This window comes from Ranitomeya imitator, chromosome 7, assembly GCF_032444005.1.
Source record: "Ranitomeya imitator isolate aRanImi1 chromosome 7, aRanImi1.pri, whole genome shotgun sequence".
Classification (NCBI taxonomy): domain Eukaryota; kingdom Metazoa; phylum Chordata; class Amphibia; order Anura; family Dendrobatidae; genus Ranitomeya; species Ranitomeya imitator.
This window is the reverse complement of record NC_091288.1, coordinates 170,595,717-170,615,243: the sequence shown is the minus strand read 5'-3', so window position 1 is coordinate 170,615,243 and position 19,527 is coordinate 170,595,717. Positions and strand designations below refer to the sequence as shown.

The 19,527-nt window shown below is 43.3% G+C and overlaps 1 protein-coding gene across 2 annotated transcripts in view; it reads right to left on the bottom strand.

Annotated features, from left to right (window-relative positions):
* Positions 1 to 19,527, bottom strand: part of CLEC16A (C-type lectin domain containing 16A) — a 285,953-nt gene that overhangs the window by 235,302 nt on the left and 31,124 nt on the right. For both annotated transcript variants that reach the window (XM_069734042.1, XM_069734041.1), the window contains exons 6-8: positions 13,020 to 13,143; positions 6,777 to 6,951; positions 3,764 to 3,817 (exon numbers count right to left, since the gene is read on the bottom strand). In XM_069734042.1, the coding sequence (XP_069590143.1) occupies positions 3,764 to 3,817; positions 6,777 to 6,951; positions 13,020 to 13,143 (353 nt within the window). The remainder of the gene's footprint in view (positions 1 to 3,763; positions 3,818 to 6,776; positions 6,952 to 13,019; positions 13,144 to 19,527) is intronic.

Sequence of the window (19,527 nt, the reverse complement as noted above, 5' to 3'; positions counted from 1 at the left end):
TGAGTCTAGAAGAACTTCTAGGAACATTTGACGTCTTGTGGGTTCCAGTTTTGACTTTTCCCAGTTGATTATCCATCCGAGTTCCTGTAGGGATGATATTATGGCATTTACCCTAGATGTACACTGATCAATTGAATTTCCTACTATCAAAAAATCATCTAGATAGGGCACCACAAGGGTTTCCCTCTCCCTGATATGGGCCATTACTTCCGAAACAACCTTAGTAAAAACTCTAGGTGCCATGGACAGGCCAAAGGGCATTGCCAAAAATTGGAAATGTTTAATCTGATCGTTTACCCATACTGCCATCCTGAGGAATTGTTGGTGATTTCTGTGAACTGGAAGATGGTAGTACGCATCTTTTAGATCCAAGACCGACATGTAGCACCTAGGAAACAAAAGCTTAGTTGTTGATTTAATGGATTCCATCTTAAAAGCGTGGTACTGAAGATATTTATTCAATTTACGTAAATTTATGATAGTCCTAAAGGACCCATCAGGTTTAGAGATTAAGAATAGCGGAGAATAAAAGCCCGACTTCTCCTGATGTTTTGGTACTTCTTCAATAACTCGCTTTGTAAGCAATTGTTGAATCTCTAATTCTAAGGCCTGTTGTTGGGCCGGAGTGTCCAGTGATGTTATCACAAAATGATCTGGGGGAGTTCTCAAAAATTCTAATTTTAATCCGGACTCAACCACCCCCATTATCCAGGCACTAGAAGTAATCTTTTTCCATTTATCTGAGAAGAACTTTAGTCTTCCCCCTACTGGTAGATCTGTTTTATCTGTAATTACGCCTACGTCTTGAGAAAGATGAAGGGTTCTTATAGTATCCACCTTTCTTCTTTTGATCCGATGTTTCCCAGTCGCGATTATATCCCTGCTGGTCTGCCTGGAATCTTCTGAAGGGCATGCGTCTTCGGAAGGCGTTCCTAAAAGTGGGATTAAACGTTTTAGGAAATCCCTTCTTCCTATCTTCTGCCTTTGCAAGGATGTCATCCAGCACCGGGCCGAATAGGTACTCACCCCTACATGGAATGGAGCAAAGTTTAGCTTTAGCCTGAGCATCCCCCTTCCATGTCTTTAGCCATAGTGCCCGTCTGGCTGCATTCGAAAGACCTGCCGATCTTGCGGCCAATTTCAGAGAATCAATCGAGGCATCTGCCAGATACGCTGCTCCTTCTCTGACCTGAGACAGGGAATTCAACAATTTATCCCTGGGTACCTTCGCTTTAAGCTGCTCCTCCAGCTGAGTCACCCAGACCATGATTGATCTGGCCGTACAGGTGCCTGCAATAGCAGGCTTAAAGGCTCCAGATGATGACTCCCATAGTTTTTTAAGGAGCATGTCAGCCTTTCTGTCTTAAGGATCCTTGAGGAGCCCTACATCTTCTAACGGAAGTGAGGCTGTTTTCGAAGTAGAGGCTACTGCCGCATCTATTTTTGGAACCTTCATCCACTGGGATAAAGTGTCATCTTCAAAGGGGTACCTTCTTTTTGCAGCTGAAGGTAAAAACCCCTTATCCAGCTTATCCCACTCCCGTCTGACCAGATCTTTAACTGAATCCACCACTGGGAAAGCTTTCCGACTTCTCTGGCTCAGCCCTGCGAACATGATCTCTTGGGTTGTTTTCGGTTCTTTACTCTCTGCAACCCCCATAGTTGCACAGACTGCCTTAATTAAGGTCTCCATACCATCCGTGGAAAAGCAAGGCCTTCCCTCCTCATCTGAAGAGGATGCCGAAGAACTTTCCGAACATTCGCCCTCTTGTACCGAAGGGCTGGAATCGGACACCAACTCCACACTGCTTTTTTCATGCCGTCTGGTTTTAAGGGATGATTTTATTTCTTCCCTAATTACCTCCCTCAAATCAGATACCCGGAGAGGGGCCTCTTCTTCTAACATACGACATATGCATGATTGGCATAATTTCTTTACATAGGTGTCAGGTAGAGGCTCTGTGCATACAGCACACTGCTTATGCTTAGATTTGGAGACCTTTTTCCCCTACAACAAAGCATAGCGTAGAAAAAACAGTTGTATCAGGCAATGGTTTACATATTACACTCACCACTGCTGGCAAATATAGAGTACCGGTTTTTGAGGGGGTGAGGTGCGACGTGACGTTGGTTTGCCAGGGTCCTGCTGCCCACGTTCACCGCTATGAGACCTGTGCTCTCCCATCTGTCGGTGTTCGGCGTCTCCTGCCGAAGACATGTTGCCGCACACACACTCACCTGAGCGCTGCTTCTTTTCAAAAGTCCCGCGCTCCTCCTCCCGGTCTCCTCCGGAAGTTGTTACTCTACTTCCGGGTCATAAGCGCCGACCTGCTCCTGCAGCGTCGCGCGCGTGTGAACGACCCAGGGCGGCGTGCCTTCCCCCGGGAACGTCACCGCTCCTTGCCAGACGAGGGGGGAAGCTGGACACAGGACTTCCCCCGACGCTGCTTCCGGGCCCCCGACTCTGCCGTTCTCCCCGGACACCGCACAGAGGCTTGGCGGACCCGGGTAAGACGAACGAAACCTGTAGGCTCCCGCCGTCCAGACAGGAACCCAAAACTGGAGGGCGAGGGGGACCGCCCCTTTTTAACCTGTAGGTTCCTGTCCGGAAGGTGGGCGGATCCCCTCTCTCGTTGTGGGTGCTGTCGTGGCGATAGGAAAACAACATTGCTATGCACATGCTCCATCTTATGTCACTTTTTGATTCAGGGTCCGGAAACCCTAAAGTGATTAAAATAAATGACATGCTCATTCTTTGGGTGTCTTTCCAGTATAGAGAGAGACGCCGCGATTGTGGAGCCGTTACAAGATTGACAGCGACGCTGCCTGTCTGGGGAAAAGCAGCAACTGCGCCGGAGCTTTAATGCTATGCAATGGTCAAAAAAAATCTTTTTACATTTTTAATCTAAAAGGCCTATGTTTTGGGTAGTTTAGCAGAATCCACAGAATGAAGAACTGCTTATCTGCTCCCTTATGGCCATCTCCTCCTGTAGAATGCTACGCAGGTGATCAGAACACACCTATGATACTGACAAAGGGAGCGTGGATAGTAGGAATAATTGCAGCATTGCATAAATTATCGGGGTTTGTTTTTTTTTCTGTTTTTTCGTGTCATGTTTTGAAGCTTTTAATTGCTCATTTAATCTAACTTTTTCAGGGGCTATTACCGACAGCCTGAAAATGTATGTAATATTGCGCTATAAATCATCAAGCTATTGGAATAATGCCTGGTATACTACACAAATGATCAATAGTAATTGCTATGCTACTTAAATGATCAATATAAAAAAAAAATAAAACTTAAAGTATATAAAAGAAATCCAATACAAACAAAAAAAAAAAATCACCTCTTAAAATTTTTGAAAGTGTAAAGATCAAACCACAAATGGAATCAATACTACTGGACATATATGATGCTCTGTAGAAACATGGTGTGTATTGATATATCTATGTATTATACGTTAACTATACAGTTCAGTGTCTCCTCACTGTTCCCCTTAAAAAAAAGGAAAGAAAAGAAAACAGCGATCCCTCCTTTTTTTCTCTGTGTAAAACATATTAAGGCTCAACTCTTGGGGACTTAGTGATCAATAAGGCAATGGCCAGATCTTCATGGCGACGAAGGTCTGCCCATGTGAGGCGGGTCAATACCGCGTGAGCCATATCGGTTGGCGGACTTTCGGACAAAATCTGCCATCTTCACCACTGTCGCACCTTCTGGATCTACCCTTACATTTTCCAGGTTGTTATGTACATAACTTACCTGAGATAACAGGTACAAGGAAACTTGAGGACTTATTCTTGGACGGTCTGTTGCCTAAAGATAATGAAAATATATAAAAAGGTAAATCATATTATTTAACCTTTAATTCGTGAAAATTCCAAGACACATCAATACGAGCATCTCAATATAATCAGATAAGAGTCCGAGAGCAAATGAAACAAAAGAAAAAAAAATGAAAAGCGCTAAAGAGCAAATTCCCCCAATGGATCTGGATCACATATGGTGTTTACTTGTGGATGCTGCAGACAATCACAAGCCTCATTAGTGGCTTGTGATTGGCTACACTGCTCATGGATTAATACAGAATGTCATCATCGCGCCTATGACGTAGACAGTGACCACCTAACAATGGGCGGCAGACTAGAGGGTGGACCAAGAGGTGTACTTAAAGGGAATCTTTCCCCACATCTGACCTACCTAAACTATTAATATGGACAAACCAGTTATAGACTGCTTAAAACAGTCTATGTATGTCTCTTATCAGATTATTATTATTATTTATTATTATAGCGCCATTTATTCCATGGAGCTTTACATAAGGGGAGGGGTATACATAATAAAAACAAGTACAATACAAGTCATAACTGGTACAGGAGGAGAGAGGACCCTGCCCGCGAGGGCTCACAATCTACAAGGGATAGGTGAGGATACAGTAGGTGAGGATAGAGCTGGTCGTGCAGTGGTTTGGTCAATCAGTGGTTACTGCAGGTTGTAGGCTTGCCGGAAGAGGTGGGTCTTCAGGTTCTTTTTGAAGGTTTTGATGGTAGGTGAGAGTCTGATATGTTGTGGTAGAGGGTTCCAGAGTAGGGGCGATACGGGAGAGAAATCTTGTATGTGATTGTGGGAAGAGGAGATATGAGGGGAGAAGAGAAGGAGATCTTGTGAGGTTCGGAGGATGCGTGCAGGTAAGTACCAGGAGACAAGGTCATAGATGTATGGAGGAGACAGATTTTGGATGCCCAATTGCTGATAAATCTCACTTTATGTAAATGTCCTCTTCCAGGCTCTGGGGAGGATGGTATCTGGAAGAAAACTCTGCCTCCTGAGATTATTCTACATGAAGGGGGAGTTTCCAGTGTGATATGTAATGGCCGCTCTATGCTCTCCTGAGCTCACTGCAGAGCTGTGTGATTATACCTGACACATCTGCAGGTTCCTCTCAGCTTCCAGCTCACAGGCAGACAGGGCTGCAATATTATTGCGAGAGGACAAATTTAATTTCTACTGTTTTGTGCTAATTAACTTGTCTTACTGGTAACTCCCAATCATGTAAAACAAGCTCTGGAGGCAGAGTTATCTACCAGGCGCCATCCACCCCGAAGCCTGAAAGATGTAATTTATATAGTGTCGTGATAAGAGGATTTCTCAGCAAAAAAGGCATCTGATAGGAGACCCACAGGTATGACTTTTTCAGCCATCTATAACCAGTATGTCCATATTCATAGTTTTGATAAATCAAATGTGGTGACTGTAAAAAAGCCTCAATGTCCTATAATATGTGTGGTCACTGTTTTCTTGGTGATGAAGAACATAGACTTTTCACACTAAACTCCATTTATTACACTTCCAACCTGTGAAGAGCATATTCCAGTACAGATAACATTCACAATGTAGCAAACACAATGGACTCCATGTACAGGACTTGGGGTTGTAAAACAATTTCATCCACATCCGAAGAAAGTTCCCTTTCCCTGGAAGGGCTGCCTACTCCTCCGAACTTTGCCTAAATCTTTGCATATTATTATTATTAGAGGAAATTGAAGTAATCAAGAAATGGTTCCTTTCTTCCTGGTTAGTGATATGCAATGCAAACTGTTTCCAGAGAACTCAGGAGGAAATAGTCCAGGGCATTACTCACAGTAATAGTGGAGAGGAGGAGTATGGTCACACTTCCCTGGAGAATTTTTCAGTTTATGCAAGCTTTTGAGTGCATTTTTACTAGAATTTATTTCAAAAGTTGCAAAAACCCTGAATGAATTGACAATGCTGTAGATTTTAAAAAATGCAAGGAAAAAAAAAAAAAACACAACAAGCGTGTGCATAAGATTTTTTGAAGTTCCAGTCATTCACTTTCCTTTTACTGTAAAATGGCGCAAAAAAAAAAAAAAACTGCTGCAAAAACACCACGTGTGAATATACCGGAAACGTTTCTAGGTTGTGCCAAGCAGCTTATACAGACATGCAGATGGATGTGGCAGAGTTTAGCATCACTGAACATGATCTGCAGTAACCAGGAGCGGCAACTACACAGTGTGATGGAGCTATGGTGTACCACCCCGCATAGTGTGTAAGGCTACTTTCACGCATCAGGTTTTTTGCATCAGGCATAATCCGGCGAATGTTGGAGAAACCGGATCTGGCGCAGATTGTGGAAAAACATGCAAAGGATCTGTTTTTTTTTTCCAACGGATCCGACTAGCATATCCAGATAATTGACTAAAAAAAAAAAAAAAATTGGGAGCATGCTCAGTTTAAAAAAAACAGAATCCGGCGCCGGAATCTGTCATTTTCCGGATCCGGCACCTTCCGGCTCCCATTCTAGCAAACAGCTGGAAGCGCCGGTTCCGGCTTTTTCGCCAGAGACAAAAAACGTTGCTATGGACGTTTTTTCCAGAAACCGGAAACGGCAGATTTGCCGGATCCGGCGAAAACCGGACAAAGCGCGATGTAATCTGGCGTAATCCGGCACTAATACAAGTCTATGGGGAAAAATTTAGCCGGATTGAGCCTGACAGCGTAAACCTGATGTGTGAAAGTAGCCTAAGCTGGTCTCTATGGTTTCTCATATCAGTTCATCATCGAAGGGGTCAGACCCCCAATTATCTATATTATACCGATGACCTACGCTAAGGACAGGTCATTAATATGGTTGAAAACCTTTGTAATAAGTTGTAGCTACTTTAGTATGAAAATCCCAGGATGGCACCAGGATATCAATTACAGAAGCTTAATTCATCATTACTGGTAGAGCCAATATCTACGGTGGTCATACCTGGTCCTGGGTCACCAGTGAATAGACGTAGAGTGGGAGTAGTAGTCTGTTCAGCAGATGGTCTGTTAGGACGTCATTAAGAAACTCGCAGTTGATAATCAGAATATCATTGAGATAATTCAAATGATCCAGGTGCTGTGATACTAAATTACTGAGACTTCCCCGATTCTTGTGTCTGAAAAATACATGGATATGCCATAATTATACTAGGGTGGTACCATGCGCGGCTCTATGTCCTGAACACACATTTGTATCTAGTTACTCCCAATGTAAAATTCAAGATCACACAATCTCTCCCGATACATGAAGTCAGAATAAATCATTTTATATAAAGACACTGCAAACAACTATGAAGACTACAAGTACCAAGAAATCGAGGTGTATAAATACGGTGAAGATGAAGTGTAACGGGAGTCAGTCACCGGGACAGATCCCTCTAAATTACAGAATGTACAAGACACATAAGTTACTCTCCATTGTATAGATATACCATATACTTTCTTTATATTCTTTACCTTTAATATGTATTTGAGAATAGAACAAAAAGAAAGAAAACAACATTACAGATAGATTTCTAAATATCATTAATTAGAATAATACATATTTTGTCTATGGAGGTAACCACTAATGGTTAATTAAAATGTCAGCCGTCTCGATACACTGGGGAGAAAAAAACTGTTCTAGAATGTTAGTAGAACATGAAGATGTGCTCCCAATATATATACTGAGATCCAATACTGGATATACCAGGTGTGCACAGGTAACAAGAGGCTGCTCACACTGCTGTCCGCCCTGTCTATTTGACCGAATACTGGAGATATCAGGGATGATGAGGTAAGAAGAGGCTGCTCACACTGCTGACCACCCTGTCTATATGACCGAATACTGGAGATATCAGGAGTGATGAGGTAAGAAGAGGCTGCTCACACTGCTGTCCACCCTGTCTATATGACCTAATACTGGAGATATCAGGGGTGATGAGGTAAGAAGAGGCTGCTCACACTGCTGTCCGCCCTGTCTATATGACCGAATACTGGAGATATCAGGAGTGATGAGGTAAGAAGAGGCTGCTCACACTGCTGTCCGTCCTGTCTATATGACTGAATACAGTTGGTTCCGACCTTCCTATAAATGCAGGCTTTACCATGTTATACGCCATAGGTAAGTGTTCACACTAGGCAGTAAGGTCAGGTACCCATCCGATCTGAGATTACCTTGACATTTGGTGGATAGGCTCACAATTTTTGGCCAAATCTTGTGCTAAGCATCTCATGTGTTTTTTCATAGATTTCACAAGCCATTATGCTATTCACATTTCACGTATTGCACATTTCCTTGCTTTAATACAGTAATATTGAGTGCAGCCATTGATCTATTTGCTGAATACGAGTTATCAGGGGTGATGAGGTAAGAATCCACATGATGCAAAAGAAAATGGTATTCACCAGATCAGGTTACCTCTTCCACTGATTCAGGCTCAAGTTCTGTCGTTTTGGAGATACTTTGATCCAATCATTTATCCATAACAATTTTTCCATCGTCAAAGCAAGTCAGATTTTTATGGTGGCCCATTTTTCACCAATCTTTGGCAAACTGACAGCCTACTCTGCATACATGCTGTATACACTCCTGCTGCAGAGCAGGCTGCCAATCAAGTGTGTAGGGCGTGATTATCGTGCGCTCAATGTGTAGGGAGCAGCGACTAACTGCTCCAAGTATCGCCTCAACGACGTGTAAGTGAGCAGATACAGGGAGGATATAACTTCATTTTCTCCCTGTAGCCGCTGGTCTAGTAAGCCAGCCAGGAATTAAACTGAAGGTGGCAGGTTCCCTTAAACTGCACTCCGGATTGATGCCAGGTTCATAAGGCGTAGATAAGGGAGCCAAACTTAGCAAGACGTAAATCATAGAGGTGTGCCATGCCCTAGCGGTACAACTATATAGTAAGGTGTGCTAATACCATGTCATATATTCTACAGTGTACACCATTGTACTAAGTTTCCAATAGACATGAAAAAGAGGCATGAGGCAGGTTAAGTCTCTGTATGCGGTCTCAGATGTATGATCACGTATCTTACAGAGCGGAGCTTCGATTGCTCATTGTCACTCAGTCTCCACTTGTGTATATGGGATTTCTGCTGTGGCATTACGCCTCTGATCTCTCAGGTCTCTCAGGAATCTGCTCCAGTTAGGTTATAATGCCAAATGACACTCCAGACGCAGCCTCACATCCTCCGCTGCCATCCTTTCCCACTCAAGAATGTGGTCTATTAATTTAGCCAAATTACAATCACTTTAATGGATTGTTGCAGAATATGGATTACGCTACCACTCCAATCACTCAAGCACAACAAGCAAGGCTTCAATTAGTACATGAGGAGGCTGCTGTGGGGGCCAATGACCCGGAGGAAGCTGTGAATAATTCATGCAATCCAATTAAGAGGCAGTCATCTGATCATTCAGAATGTAGGGGATTAAAGGCATAAGGATTAAGTACTTGTTTATAAAGGAAAAAAATCAACACGGTGGCGAGAATGATCTAAATCTTGGCTGCAGCCCGACGGCTCTAAGAGTCTTCGCAGGGCTTCTCATTGATAAATCTTCATTTCTGCAGATCGGCAATTTTGAGAATGTTAGTGATCAATCCGGCGATGCATAAACAACACTCCTCGCAATAAAAGTGGTGGAGGGGGAAGAATATGCCAAGCCAGCGTTTCCTTCAGCAGCAGTGTAAGCTGCGCCGTCCTTACCGTTACTTATGCCCGTTTGATGAAGCACGCTGCGAGGAAACCACTAAATCCTACTATAATGGATTACCAGAGGTCTGGGGACAAGACAGCCAATAAACACGGACCGGGGTAACGCTAGGCACCAGTGAGCAGAAATGTTTTCATTTTTCAAAATATGTTAATTATCCAATTTTGGAAATATATTCCAAGATCCAGTTCTTACTGTATGAACAGATTCAGTAAATAGATAATTAAAGGGGTAGTCCGGCCTTAGAGGACAAGTCTGCAGTCATTATGTGACTGCAGACTTGGGAATCCTCACATGGGGTGCACGGTGTGCTGTGAGGATTCTCCGGTGTCGGCATCGGGCAGTCACTTGACTGCAAGTATGCGCGTTGCGTACTTCTGGCCACATTCCGACTAGACGTGTCCAATCTCGCTTAGTACACTTGCATTGAGAGAGGTTGCGCACGTCTAGTTGGCACATGACCAAATGTATGCAAATCACATACTTGTCGGCACTGGAGAATCCTCACAATGAATGCGGTGAGGATTCACATACAGTGGCTGCAGATTTGTACCCGAAGGTCGGACAACCCCTTTAAGGAAAATATGCGTCAAGGAAAATACCTTAGCTTCTTACTGAATAATTACAAGAAAAAAATCTGTTTCCCTTTAAGTTCAGCATAAGACTTTGGAGAGGAGACAATGGTTCTCTTTAAGTAGACCGGCTAAATGCGGAGTCTTTCTGGCAATGCACCATGGGAAAGGCATACAAATTAGCTTTCTGCAGGAAGGGAACCCACTAGTGCCCCCTATGGAGGTAACAACCACGTAGGTCTACGAATATCCTGTACATGGGGGCCCCAACCAAAATGTTAAGCTAGTAGTCCATAGTTATGATGTATACAGTGCATATGCTGATAAACGTTCTGATCATCATTGCCTCTCATCTGTGCAGTTCAGGTCTGCTTATGTACCGTGTGATTGCATTTTAGACTAGCCGGGTCATACAGTATTCCTGGTGTAGACTTGAAGTCACTTTCACATATAGGTTTGCACAAAGGATTACACTGAGAAAACGACCTCTAGCCCTTACCAAAAATGCTGCATAATCTAGTAAGTATGATCGGGACTATAACGGTATGGTTATAGAAAATGGCCAATTGATAAGTATATGAACATATGTAGATTGTGAGCCCTCGCGGGCAGGGTCCTCTCTCCTCCTGTACCAGTCGTGACTTGTATTATTCAAGATTATTGTACTTGTTTTTATGTATACCCCTCCTCACATGTAAAGCGCCATGGAATAAATGGCGCTATAATAATTAATAATAATAATAATAATAATAAATAATAATATGCACTGCATGCACCATAACTGGACAACATGTACAAGGAGTTTGTATATTCCCCCCGTGTTTGTGTGGGTTTCCTCTGGGTTCTCCGGTTTCCTCCCACACTCCACAGACACACTGATAGGGAATCTAGATTGTGAGCCCCAATGGGGACAGCAATGAAGATGTCTCGAAAGCGCCGTGAAATTAACGGCGCTACATAAGTAAGTATAATAAATAATAATAAAAATGTTCCAAAGGGACTAATAGATAAACATTTTGTTAGGAGAGGTTCTTTAAGAATATTAAAAAGGCTGGCATAATTGGATATTGGCAGAAATAATGAACACAATCACAGGCAATTCTGAATATCTACACAGGTAGAACAGCAATATTCATAGAGTTGTAAGAAAGGCAGGACCCCAACTTAAATAATATCAACTTCATAGAATGAATGAATGAATGAATGAAGAATTTCATGGTTGTCACTCCCAGAACACAGGAGTAATTTGCCTTGGCGCTAAGGAAATTGATGCATAAGAAATAGAATAAAGGGGGAGAAGAATTCTCAAAAGTGTTGCCGTACATACAATTGTTGGAGAGCGGAGCTTACAGAGAACATTCAGATTCCAGCTTTCATTACTTAGAGACGTCAGGACGGAGGGAATACAGGGTGCTGTATACAGGGGGCACCAGCTGAAGTTAGATGCTTGTATATAAGGTGCCAGTGTAACGCAGGCAACAGCGGAGGACAGTATTCATTGTATTTTATTCACTTTAAAACAGGACATGAAATATCAAACTCGGTCACTCAGTTGGATCCAGTGCTGAGGTCTGTGCAGAAACTGGAAGGGGTGATGTCACCATTCAACCAGGCGCCGGACTGCTGCAGCTTGTGAATGGCTGCAGCAGCCAGGTAACTTGAGCGGGTTTTTTTTTTTAGAAAGTCAAACTGAAAAACCCAGAGGAGAAGTTATAAAGAAATTAGCTTTAAGTGCATTGGGGCATGTCAATGCACTATCACTTCTTCATCTGTTTCTTTTTTCCCATCCCGGCACCTTCCTCCTGTCCGTTATGGACCAGCCTTCATCATCTGCCTCCTCCATCAATACTTTGCCCAAGTACCGTCACTGCCCAGGGCAGAGTATGTGCAGTCAGATGACACTTGCCACAGTGGAGACACTACTGCGCATGAGCCAACCTACACAGTGACGGCACTTGCAAAAGATTTCCGCTGGGCAAACAAATCATTTTGCAGTTCTTATGGCCTCCAACATGTCACTTATTGAGAACAGTGCAGCAGGTAGCCATATGTGGAGGAGTCCCATCAAATGGCACTAATCCTTGCATGGAACCACAGGAGTTAAAACTGCAAACCTCCGTGAGAAAAATTGATTATTTTCCCTCCAAGTCTGTTTTAATACATGCGAGGCATTAGTGCTTTTCACAATGACCATGCCAACACCTGAAGAGTGCAAACTGTCTCTTCACAGAGGAAGAGGACAGGAACTCTATAGCGCCACCAGTTGGAAGCTGTGATCCTAAACATCAATATCAACCCTTTAACGAGCCTTGCAATATGACTTAGGATAAAGGCTAAACCACAATTTCAATCTGCAAACACGGTGTTTCGGGCTATTGCCCCTCATCAGTGCAAAGTGTGAAATCAGTTTTGGCTAGGTGAGAGGCTCAGGACTGGGATTTAGGGGGTAATGTTATCTCTTAGAAAACAAAAGTTGCATACACCCGTTTCAGGGTATGTGCTCAAGACGTTTTATAGACTCCAGCGCACCCGCTGAGGAGAGAGCAGACAATGTTTTTCCAGAAGCATCCTCTTTGGTGTCTTTCAGAATGTTTTCTATGTGGCAAATTTCTTTTTGTTTTGTCTTTTTAAGTATTGAGCGGCTTCCAATCAGAAGCTGCCTGAAAAATGGCCAAGTCTGAAGTGGTTGAAAGAAGCTCAAAAAGAGTGAATATATGAATAAAAAGTGGTTTGGACAATGCAATGGATATGGTCCTTCTTTTTACCATTTTCAATCGCTCCACTCAGGAACGCCCCTGAAGACTCCGTCCTGTACACACAGCCCAAAAGAGGACAGGACCACAACACGGCTTTGTGGCACCCATTGCAGTCTTACAAAATGATTTCCAATGCACACTGAATCTCTGATACTTACTCTTCGTCGGTCTGGACGCACTTATCAAGCTCGATCACATGAATCCCGATGAACCACACCAGATTAGAAAAATACGGCACAGCGGTTTTATCTCTGATATAGTGCAACATGGGCTGGTTGTTAACTAAACATAATAATAAAAAAAAAAACAGAAATACGTTAATTTATGAGATAAGCACAGGCAATACATTAAGTATATATAAAAAATAAACGTTTAATTATACAACAAGCCAAAGACCTTGAAAGGTCTGTGTCTATTAGGCTAAAATAAGGTAAAGCCTGTATATTTGTACACTCAGCAGCGGGTTTAACGATTATAGCTTACGCCGTAAATGTGTAACAATATTTCCTTTTTTTATTTGCTTACTCCAATTACAAAAATGTTATGGCTGCCACAGCGAGGAGAGGGCTTGTAAATCTGTGTTTAGTAATGAGGCCGTTAGTGGCAATTAAACAAAGTAAACAGCAAAGCGAAGGGCAAGGAAAATGCAAGTGTTACACATTATATATCTGTGTGTGTGTAGCAGGTGTGCGAGGTCCGTGTGTAGAGTGTGTGTAGTGTATGTGCAGTGTGTGCAGTGTATGTGTAGAGTGTGAGTAATGCATGTGTAGTGTGTGAGTAATGTATGTGTAGTGAGTAATGCATGTGTAGTGTGTGAGTAATGTATGTGTAGTGTGTGCAGTGTATGTGTAGTGTGTGAGTAATGTATGTGTAGTGTGTGCAGTGTATGTGTAGTGTGTGAGTAATGTATGTGTAGTGTGTGCAGTGTATGTGTAGTGTGTGAGTAATGTATGTGTAGTGTGTGCAGTGTATGTGTAGTGTGTGAGTAATGTATGTGTAGTGTGTGCAGTGTATGTGTAGTGTGTGAGTAATGTATGTGTAGTGTGTGCAGTGTATGTGTAGAGTGTGAGTAATGCATGTGTAGTGTGTGAGTAATGTATGTGTAGTGAGTAATGCATGTGTAGTGTGTGAGTAATGTATGTGTAGTGTGTGCAGTGTATGTGTAGTGTGTGAGTAATGTATGTGTAGTGTGTGCAGTGTATGTGTAGAGTGTGAGTAATGCATGTGTAGTGTGTGAGTAATGTATGTGTAGTGTGAGTAATGCATGTGTAGTGTGTGAGTAATGTATGTGTAGTGTGTGCAGTGTATGTGTAGTGTGTGAGTAATGCATGTGTAGTGTGTGCAGTGTATGTGTAGTGTGTGAGTAATGCATGTGTAGTGTGTGCAGTGTATGTGTAGTGTGTGAGTAATGCATGTGTAGTGTGTGCAGTGTATGTGTAGTGTGTGAGTAATGCATGTGTAGTGTGTGCAGTGTATGTGCAGTGTGTGCAGTGTATGTGCAGTGTATGTGCAGTGTGTGCAGTGTATGTGCAGTGTGTGCAGTGTATGTGCAGTGTGTGCAGTGTATGTGCAGTGTATGTGCAGTGTATGTGCAGTGTGTGCAGTGTATGTGCAGTGTATGTGTAGTGTGTGCAGAGTGTGTGCAGTGTATGTGTAGTGTGAGTAATGTATGTGTAGAGTGTGTGCAGTGTATGTGTAGTGTGTGCAGTGTATGTGTAGAGTGTGTGCAGTGTATGTGTAGTGTGTGCAGTGTATGTGTAGTGTGTGCAGTGTATGTGTAGTGTGTGCAGTGTATGTGTAGTGTGTGCAGTGTATGTGTAGTGTGTGCAGTGTATGTGTAGTGTGTGCAGTGTATGTGTAGTGTGTGCAGTGTATGTGTAGAGTGTGTGCAGTGTGTGTGTAGAGTGTGTGCAGTGAGTGTGTAGAGTGTGTGCAGTGTATGTGCAGTGTGTGCAGTGTATGTGTAGAGTGTGAGTAATGCATGTGTAGTGTGTGAGTAATGTATGTGTAGTGTGAGTAATGCATGTGTAGTGTGTGAGTAATGTATGTGTAGTGTGTGCAGTGTATGTGTAGTGTGTGAGTAATGTATGTGTAGTGTGTGCAGTGTATGTGTAGTGTGTGAGTAATGTATGTGTAGTGTGTGCAGTGTATGTGTAGTGTGTGAGTAATGTATGTGTAGTGTGTGCAGTGTATGTGTGGAGTGTGAGTAATGCATGTGTAGTGTGTGAGTAATGTATGTGTAGTGTGTGCAGTGTATGTGTAGTGTGTGAGTAATGTATGTGTAGTGTGTGCAGTGTATGTGTAGTGTGTGAGTAATGCATGTGTAGTGTGTGCAGTGTATGTGTAGTGTGTGAGTAATGCATGTGTAGTGTGTGCAGTGTATGTGTAGTGTGTGAGTAATGCATGTGTAGTGTGTGCAGTGTATGTGTAGTGTGTGAGTAATGCATGTGTAGTGTGTGCAGTGTATGTGTAGTGTGTGAGTAATGTATGTGTAGTGTGTGCAGTGTATGTGTAGTGTGTGAGTAATGCATGTGTAGTGTGTGCAGTGTATGTGTAGTGTGAATAATGCATGTGCAGTGTGTGCAGTGTATGTGCAGTGTGTGCAGTGTATGTGCAGTGTGTGCAGTGTATGTGTAGTGTGTGCAGTGTATGTGTAGAGTGTGAGTAATGCATGTGCAGTGTGTGCAGTGTATGTGCAGTGTGTGCAGTGTATGTGCAGTGTGTGCAGTGTATGTGCAGTGTATGTGTAGTGTGTGCAGAGTGTGTGCAGTGTATGTGTAGTGTGTGCAGTGTATGTGTAGAGTGTGTGCAGTGTATGTGTAGAGTGTGAGTAATGTATGTGTAGAGTGTGCAGTGTATGTGTAGAGTGTGTGCAGTGTATGTGTAGTGTGTGCAGTGTATGTGTAGTGTGTGCAGTGTATGTGTAGAGTGTGCAGTGTATGTGTAGAGTGTGCAGTGTATGTGTAGTGTGTGCAGTGTATGTGTAGTGTGTGCAGTGTATGTGTAGTGTGTGCAGTGTATGTGTAGTGTGAGTAATGTATGTGTAGAGTGTGAGTAATGTATGTGTAGAGTGTGCAGTCTATGTGTAGTGTGAGTAATGCATGTGTAGTGTGAGTAATGTATGTGTAGAGTGTGAGTAATGTATGTGTAGAGTGTGCAGTCTATGTGTAGTGTGTGAGTAATGCATGTGTAGTGTGAGTAATGTATGTGTAGAGTGTGAGTAATGTATGTGTAGAGTGTGAGTAATGCATGTGTAGTATGTGCAGTCTGTGTAGAGTGTGTGCAGTGTATGTGTAGTGTGTGCAGTGTATGTGTAGTGTGTGCAGTGTATGTGTAGTGTGTGCAGTGTATGTGTAGAGTGCGTGCAGTGTATGTGTAGAGTGCGTGCAGTGTATGTGTAGAGTGCGTGCAGTGTATGTGTAGAGTGCGTGCAGTGTATGTGTAGAGTGCGTGCAGTGTATGTGTAGAGTGCGTGCAGTGTATGTGTAGAGTGCGTGCAGTGTATGTGTAGAGTGCGTGCAGTGTATGTGTAGAGTGCGTGCAGTGTATGTGTAGAGTGCGTGCAGTGTATGTGTAGAGTGTGTGCAGTGTATGTGTAGAGTGTGTGCAGTGTATGTGTAGAGTGTGTGCAGTGTATGTGTAGAGTGTGTGCAGTGTATGTGTAGAGTGTGTGCAGTGTATGTGTAGAGTGTGTGCAGTGTATGTGTAGAGTGTGTGCAGTGTATGTGTAGAGTGTGTGCAGTGTATGTGTAGAGTGTGTGCAGTGTATGTGTAGAGTGTGTGCAGTGTATGTGTAGAGTGTGTGCAGTGTATGTGTAGAGTGTGTGCAGTGTATGTGTAGAGTGTGTGCAGTGTATGTGTAGTGTGTGCAGTGTATGTGTAGAGTGTGAGTAATGTATGTGTAGAGTGTGAGTAATGTATGTGTAGAGTGTGAGTATTGTATGTGTAGTGTGTGAGTAATGCATGTGTAGTATGTGCAGTCTGTGTAGAGTGTGAGTAATGTATGTGTAGAGTGTGTGCAGTGTATGTGTAGTGTGTGCAGTGTATGTGTAGTGTGTGCAGTGTATGTGTAGTGTGTGCAGTGTATGTGTAGTGTGTGCAGTGTATGTGTAGTGTGTGCAGTGTATGTGTAGTGTGTGCAGTGTATGTGTAGTGTGTGCAGTGTATGTGTAGTGTGTGCAGTGTATGTGTAGTGTGTGCAGTGTATGTGTAGAGTGTGTGCAGTGTATGTGTAGAGTGTGAGTAATGTATGTGTAGAGTGTGCAGTGTATGTGTAGAGTGTGTGCAGTGTATGTGTAGTGTGTGCAGTGTATGTGTAGTGTGTGCAGTGTATGTGTAGTGTGTGCAGTGTATGTGTAGAGTGTGTGCAGTGTGTGTAGAGTGTGTGCAGTGTATGTGTAGAGTGTGCAGTGTATGTGTAGAGTGTGCAGTGTATGTGTAGAGTGTGTGCAATGTATGTGTAGAGTGTGTGCAGTGTATGTGTAGTGTGTGCAGTGTATGTGTAGTGTGTGCAGTGTATGTGTAGTGTGTGCAGTGTATGTGTAGAGTGTGTGCAGTGTATGTGTAGAGTGTGTGCAGTGTATGTGTAGTGTGTGCAGTGTATGTGTAGTGTGTGCAGTGTATGAGTAGAGTGTGTGCAGTGTATGTGTAGAGTGTGAGTAATGTATGTGTAGAGTGTGTGCAGTGTATGCAGTGTGTGCAGTGTATGTGCAGTGTGTGCAGTGTATGTGCAGTGTGTGCAGTGTATGTGCAGTGTATGTGCAGTGTATGCAGTGTATGTGCAGTGTATGCAGTGTATGTGCAGTGTGTGCAGAGTGTGTGCAGTGTATGTGTAGTGTGAGTAATGTATGTGTAGAGTGTGTGCAGTGTATGTGTAGTGTGTGCAGTGTATGTGTAGAGTGTGTGCAGTGTATGTGTAGTGTGTGCAGTGTATGTGTAGTGTGTGCAGTGTATGTGTAGTGTGTGCAGTGTATGTGTAGTGTGTGCATAGAGTGTGTGCAGTGTGTGCATAGAGTGTGTGCAGTGTGTGTAGAGTGTGTGCAGTGTATGTGTAGAGTGTGCAGTGTATGTGTAGAGTGTGCAGTGTATGTGTAGAGTGTGTGCAGTGTATGTGTAGTGTGTGCAGTGTATGTGTAGTGTGTGCAGTGTATGTGTAGTGTGTGCAGTGTATGTGTAGAGTGTGTGCAGTGTGTGTAGAGTGTGTGCAGTGTATGTGTAGAGTGTGCAGTGTATGTGTAGAGTGTGCAGTGTATGTGTAGAGTGTGCAGTGTATGTGTAGAGTGTGTGCAATGTATGTGTAGAGTGTGCAGTGTATGTGTAGTGTGTGCAGTGTATGTGTAGTGTGTGCAGTGTATGTGTAGTGTGTGCAGTGTATGTGTAGAGTGTGTGCAGTGTATGTGTAGAGTGTGTGCAGTGTATGTGTAGAGTGTGAGTAATGTATGTGTAGAGTGTGCAATGTATGTGTAGAGTGTGAGTAATGTATGTGTAGAGTGTGTGCAGTGTATGTGTAGTGTGTGCAGTGTATGTGTAGTGTGTGCAGTGTATGAGTAGAGTGTGTGCAGTGTATGTGTAGAGTGTGAGTAATGCATGTGTAGTGTGTGCAGTGTATGTGTAGAGTGTGTGCAGTGTATGTGTAGAGTGTGAGTAATGCATGTGCAGTGTGTGCAGTGTGTGCAGTGTATGTGCAGTGTGTGCAGTGTATGTGTAGTGTGTGCAGTGTATGTGTAGAGTGTGAGTAATGCATGTGCAGTGTATGTGCAGTGTGTGCAGTGTATGTGCAGTGTGTGCAGTGTATGTGCAGTGTATGCAGTGTATGTGCAGTGTATGCAGTGTATGTGCAGTGTATGTGTAGTGTGTGCAGAGTGTGTGCAGTGTATGTGTAGTGTGAGTAATGTATGTGTAGAGTGTGTGCAGTGTATGTGTAGTGTGTGCAGTGTATGTGTAGAGTGTGTGCAGTGTATGTGTAGTGTGTGCAGTGTATGTGTAGTGTGTGTAGTGTGTGTGTAGTGTGTGCAGTGTGTGTGTAGTGTGTGCAGTGTGTGTGTAGAGTGTGTGCAGTGTGTGTAGAGTGTGTGCAGTGTATGTGTAGAGTGTGCAGTGTATGTGTAGAGTGTGTGCAATGTATGTGTAGAGTGTGTGCAGTGTATGTGTAGTGTGTGCAGTGTATGTGTAGTGTGTGCAGTGTATGTGTAGTGTGTGCAGTGTATGTGTAGTGTGTGCAGTGTATGTGTAGTGTGTGCAGTGTATGTGTAGAGTGTGTGCAGTGTATGTGTAGAGTGTGAGTAATGTATGTGGAGAGTGTGCAATGTATGTGTAGTGTGTGCAGTGTATGTGTAGTGTGTGCAGTGTATGAGTAGAGTGTGTGCAGTGTATGTGTAGAGTGTGAGTAATGCATGTGTAGTGTGTGCAGTGTATGTGTAGTGTGTGCAGTGTATGTGTAGAGTGTGTGCAGTGTATGTGTAGAGTGTGTGCAGTGTATGTGTAGTGTGTGCAGTGTATGTGTAGTGTGTGCAGTGTATGTGTAGTGTGTGCAGTGTATGTGTAGTGTGTGCAGTGTATGTGTAGTGTGTGCAGTGTATGTGCAGTGTGTGCAGTGTATGTGCAGTGTGTGCAGTGTATGTGTAGAGTGTGAGTAATGCATGTGCAGTGTGTGCAGTGTATGTGCAG